We start from the raw sequence: 5789 nt of genomic DNA, 5'->3' as shown, positions 1-5789 counted from the left end.
TTTTTTTTTTAAAGATTTTATTTATTTATTTGACAGAGAGAGACACAGCGAGAGAGGGAACACAAGCAGGGAGAGTGGGAGAGGGAGAAGCAGGCTTCCCGCAGAGCAGGGAGCCCGATGTGGGGCTTGATCCCAGGACCCTGGGATCATGACCTGAGCCGAAGGCAGACGCTTAACGACTGAGCCACCCAGGCGCCCCTGATGAGTTTGCTTCTTGTCAAGAGATTAGAATAATAACACAACTGAATTTGAGAATATCCATTCCATTTGCACAGAAGATACTAATGCTGGGGCGCTTGGGTGGCTCAGTCGGCTAAGCATCTGCCTTTGGCACAGGTCATGATCTCAGGGTCCTGGGGTCGAGCCCCACATTGAGCCCCACACTGGGCTGTCTGCTCAGTAGGGAGCCTGCTTCTCCCTCTCCCTCTGCCACTCCCCTTGCTTGTGCTCTCTTGCTTTCTCTCAAATAAATAAATAAAATCTTTAAAAAAAAGATACTATTGATAGTGCATTTTTAAATGTTGTATAGAGATTTGGACTCATTACTTTGTTATGTTAAAAATCTACAAGCATCTGTTAATTATGTTAGCAAAATCATCTACAAAACTACAGAAACCAGTGTGTGGGCAGCATCCTTCTGGATGTTTTGATGCTCTCTGGTACCAGTTAGCTCTGAACCTTGTTTAAAATTATAAAAAATATGCTTTTAAAGTATAAAAGTAAAGAGATTTTACAAGTTTACTTTTTAACTCAATTTTTTCAAAAAAATTTACATTTAGAAAACAGTTGCATAAGTATGCAAAGAAGTATGCAAGAGGGATCCTTGTTCATTGCAACATCATTGATAAGAGCAAAAAAACTGAAAATAACTTAATATCTATCAGCAAAGACAATTACATTATGGTATTATAGATGAATACTATGCAGCCATTAAACATTATGTATATCTATATTTATTAACTTAGGGAAATGTCCAAGGTATGTTGTTTGGGAGTGGGTAATAAAGTAGTGTGTGTAGTATAAGCAACTTTAAGGTTAAAAAAAGAAGTATCTGAGTATATATGCATAGATAAGAGTCAGCAAGAGTAGCGATCAGAATTTCAATGGTCGTTATTCTAATTAGTACAGAATTAGAGGTGATCTTTTTTTTTTTTTAAGATTTTATTTATTTATTTGACAGAGAGAGACACAGCGAGAGAGGGAACACAAGCAGGGGGAGTAGGAGCGGGAGAAGCAGGCTCTCCGCTGGGCAGGGAGTCAGATGCCGGGCTCGATCCCAGGACCCTGGGACCATGACCTGAGCTGAAGGCAGACGCTTAACAACTGAGCCACCCAGGCACCCCTGGTCTTTTTTTATATATACTTTTCTAGATATTTTGAATTTTTGCAAAAAATGAGTTATTCTAGTAATAATGAAATAAATAATGCCTTTCTCTCCTTTTACAGGAGATAAAATAGTTAACCATTCAGTATCATTTCAGAATTCAGAATCATTTTTACCTTCTACCAATATATATTTTTTCTTTAGGATTTTCTAAGAAGATGACTTCGGGAGAGTTAACTAAACTTTTTGACCTTTACTTTTTTTTTTTTTAACAAAGTAAGAATTAAAATAGTTTCTGATCTATAAAGTAAGGTTATTATGAAGATTAATGGAAACAATGCCCATATAAAACAACTACTACACAAATGGAACGAGGAGGAGCTTGGAAGTGGTATTAGACTGTCAAATATAAAGGGAATTGTTTTCATGTTCACCATCTTCTCTTCTTGCCCCTTTTCAAGGAAATAAGTGTCACTGGATCACCTCACCAAATACATATAGGGATATTTATAGTTACCCAAATTTTTAAAATAATTGTTTTCTCTCTGCATACTTTTTTAAAGGAGTTTGTGCAGTTAATGGTCTGTTATATGTAGTTGGCGGGGATGATGGTTCCTGTAACTTGGCATCTGTAGAATATTATAATCCAACAACTGATAAATGGACAGTTGTGTCATCTTGTATGAGCACAGGGAGAAGTTACGCAGGTAATAATTGTCTAATTTTCTTACGGTCTTCTATTAAATGAAAAAATTATGTCATCATGATTTTTATATTAATGTTCTAGGGAGAATTTTCTCAAAGTAATTTCTTATTCTCAAAATAATTAATATTGGATGTATATATTTTAAAATAAAGCACTGGTATTGTTTTGTCATTCTACAGTCATTTGAATTCAAAATCCCAAACCTTTCTAGTGCAGAATCGTATAATAAAACTTAATATGGCTAAAATCTGTATGGAGTAGAGTGGAGTTCACTATGTGGCAAGGCTTTCATTACTCAGATATCCAAGAAATAGGACTACTACAACATCTCCCCTGGCAGGGTGCCATGTGATAGTACTATAGTGAGACTGTGGAGTAATTTTTCTTAAGCATAGCACTGGGTGAATGATAAAATACCATTTTGGGTTCATTCTCTTAGTAGGAGAAATAGTAATAATCTTTAATGAATATAATGATGAGTCTTTAAAGTTGTATGTTGCATAATATTCTGATGATAGATACATATGTATATTGCTTTAAATTCTAATATTCATTCTAATATTGACCCAAGAGTGGAGATTAAAGAGTTTATACTAATTAGCCATCACTGTTATTTATGTATCATCCAAAACAACACCTAATAGAAGAACTATATACAGTAGGCTCCAAGAATAACATGGCTCAAAATTAGGTGAAATTTTTTCATAGCTTTTTATTGAGATATAACTGACATAGAATAAATAGTGTATATTTAAAGTGTACAGTTTTAACATATGTATATACCCATGAACCCATCATCACAATCAAGATAATGAAAATATCCATCACCCCCAAAAGTTTCTTGTGTCCCTTTTGAGTATTAGGTGAATTTTGATATTTCCTAAGTAAAATTATTTTCCCTTAATTATAACCATAAAGAGCAAAAGAGTAGTTCTGGATTAAGTAGTCTGATGTAGTTCTGGTCCATAACTGAGTAGAGATTTCACTGTCATTTAGATTAAAATGATAGTAGTATTCAAGTTGAAGAAAGAGATCTTGAAACACCATGATTCGTTCAGTCCCTATTGTTTCAGTAATAAAGAATCACTCTTTTCTCAGACGTACAGAATGCTGCCTGTGACTTCTGTTTTCTTTCTTTCTTTGCTCAGGGGTCACAGTTATTGATAAACCATTATGAGCCGGAAGGACATTTTTGGCATATTTATACATGAGAAGCAGGCTTCACCAAGTATTTCTGAAGCGACTCAGAGTCTAGCACTTCTCCACTTGTGGCTGCTCTTTAAGTCTCAGCAGAAGATCAGATCGGCTGCCTTAATAGGCCTCAGATACTGAAGATTATTTTTGGTAGAAGCACTGCATAGGCTTTTTCTGCAATGAGCAGCAGCTGACTGAATTTTAATAAGAAACCGGACTACAGTACTTATTCTGTAGTCTTTAGACAACAGTTGCTTTCTTAAAGACTAGTTCTTACCAACCTCAAATGACTATGGATTATTTTGTGAAGGACGATAAAGTAATGTGTTCTTGTAAAATTAAATTTTATCTTTATTCCTTCTCCTGAAAATCTGTATACACAGGAACTGAAAATCTGAACAGGTATTAAAATCTGTGTAAGTATACAAAGTAGCTGAGGAATAAAACTGTTTGCTTTTATAAAATATCTTTGATTACATGAGTATAATAAATTGTGTGCATATAAATGTGTGTCTATATGCTTTCCTTTAAATATGTTTGAAAAGATGTTTGAAACTTGATTATACTATTTATAATTGGCACAGTACTTTGAATTATGCCAGTACTACATTGTAAAACAGAGTTGTATTTTTTGATATTTAACAATGCTTAACACTTTAAAATGCCACTTCTGAGGAATGAACATGGTGTAACACACTTAAATATGTGTGATGCCAAACTTTTTTAAATAAAATATAAATTATGCTTATTTATTATTTTCTTTAGTTTAATCTTGGTCATGTTTTGGTGTGTATTTTTAATTTTTTTCTTAAAGTAACACTTTGGCATGAACATTACTACAGGTTTTTGATGAATATAATGAATGTATGGAATTCAACTGAGTTTGCATGGTCTTAAGAATTTTTTCTGTGTGTATAAATTTAGCTGCTATTAACAGAAGAGAGAATTTTCTGTGAGTAGCCATGTGTGTTGATCAAATACAGTTTTTCTGAGATCTTCAATTAATCTCACTTTAAAATGACCGAAACATGTCTTTCTTGAATATCTTTGAATAAAAGTTTGTATATTATTTGTTTCACATTGTCCTTGATTTTTATCTATTTAGTTTCATATTAAAAAGTTGCCTGTTTTGTTTTTCTGTTCTTTTTTAAAATTTGCATTTTCTAACTTCACAAATCAGTATTTTTAACTTGTTGCCAAAGGAACCTAAAAGGCAAGTCTGTTATAAGTAACTGAAGTCGTTGAAAATTGTGATCAAAGAAAAAGTTATCTCAACCATCAGAGAAAAATCTCCCAAGTATTGGTGAAATTTCAAGTTTTTATATTCCTCTGTCTCTAATACAAGCCCAAGATGACAATAAAACAAATAGCAAAGGACCAAAAATTAAGTCAAAGAAAAAATACCTACTCCAGAGCAACTGAGAAATAAATTGTGGTTTTGATACTAAATCAAAGGAATTGAGGGGATGGGAGTAGAGGAGTGGGATGGACAGCTTAGGTTGTGGACCCTGAGAGGGTGCAGAGGGGAGGGGGATGAGAAGGAGAAAGTGTGATGGGATATGGTGGCTATGCCTCAGAAGAGGAATTAACTCATGAACAGAAGTTTAGCCAGAACAATCGATAATCAAGAGCAAGAATTATACCTATGATAAAATTTCCATTTAGTTTAACAGAGTACTGAAATTTAAACATAAAACCATACTTAATACTTATTTGAACTTTTAATTATAAATGGAAATATAAGGAATTTAATCAGAAAAAGAAAAAGCCTCTGTTTACCTTATGAAAGAATGAATTTCTGGGGCGCCTGGGTGGCCCAGTCATTAAGTGGCTGCCTTTGGCTCAGGTCATGATTTCAGGGTCCTGGGATCAAGCCCCGCATCGGGCTCCCTGCTCCGCAGGAAGCCTGCTTCTCCCTCTCCCACTCCCCCTGCTTGTGTTCCCTCTCTCACTGTCTCTCTCTCTGTCAAATAAATAAAATCTTTAAAAAAAAAAAAAAGAATGAATTTATGCTTCAGCGTGGCTCCAAGAACATCCACTGTCAACAAACATGTTGAAGATCTAATGAACTTGGAGAACTATTAGCTGTTTTGGTGGCATCAAGGAAAATGTGTGTCATTATCTTTCCTGATGACTTCCAAACACTAATATTTTATGAAACTTCTGTGAATTATCAATTAAAGATTTATCAAAAAAATAAATTTTTAAGCTTTTCTTGAAATGCAATCTATTAAGGTTATAAAGTCTTAGATACTTAGCATGTCAAGTACCTCTTTGTCTTTACTTCCTTCAAAGCTTTAATAGCTAGACTATAAACTAGTTTGCCAAGGTTTGTCAGTAGGTAGATTCATAACTATGTTTTCAGAAGCTTTGGATATACCCTGCTCCCCCATACCCCTCTGTCTTTCCAGTTTGGAACGCCCCACCTTTAAAAAAGGCATATAGAAGTATTCCTGGCTTGTTCTATTATTGTATGAGAAATAGAGATCAGAAGTTGAGGCAGAGAGGCATTTTAGAAATCCTGCCAAGGAAACAGCACCAGGTTTGAGCAGCGTTCAAGGCTAG

General features: G+C 34.6%; 1 protein-coding gene across 3 annotated transcripts in view; it reads left to right on the top strand.

The window, feature by feature from the left end:
• The window catches only part of KLHL2 (kelch like family member 2), a 101927-nt gene extending 97634 nt beyond the window's left edge, over window positions 1-4293 (top strand). For 2 of the 3 annotated variants that reach the window (XM_081811180.1, XM_081811186.1), the window contains 2 exons: window positions 1888-2031; window positions 3179-4293. In XM_081811180.1, the coding sequence (XP_081667306.1) occupies window positions 1888-2031; window positions 3179-3207 (173 nt within the window). In that variant the 3' untranslated portion in view covers window positions 3208-4293. The remainder of the gene's footprint in view (window positions 1-1887; window positions 2032-3178) is intronic. The other variant, XM_081811183.1, reaches the window with a different exon arrangement.
• The last annotated feature ends 1496 nt before the right edge of the window (window positions 4294-5789 follow it).

This window comes from Leptonychotes weddellii, chromosome 2 (assembly GCF_054177405.1).
Source record: "Leptonychotes weddellii isolate Sample4059 chromosome 2, ASM5417740v2, whole genome shotgun sequence".
Taxonomy (NCBI): Eukaryota; Metazoa; Chordata; class Mammalia; order Carnivora; family Phocidae; genus Leptonychotes; species Leptonychotes weddellii.
This window is presented reverse-complemented; position numbering and strand designations above follow the sequence as displayed.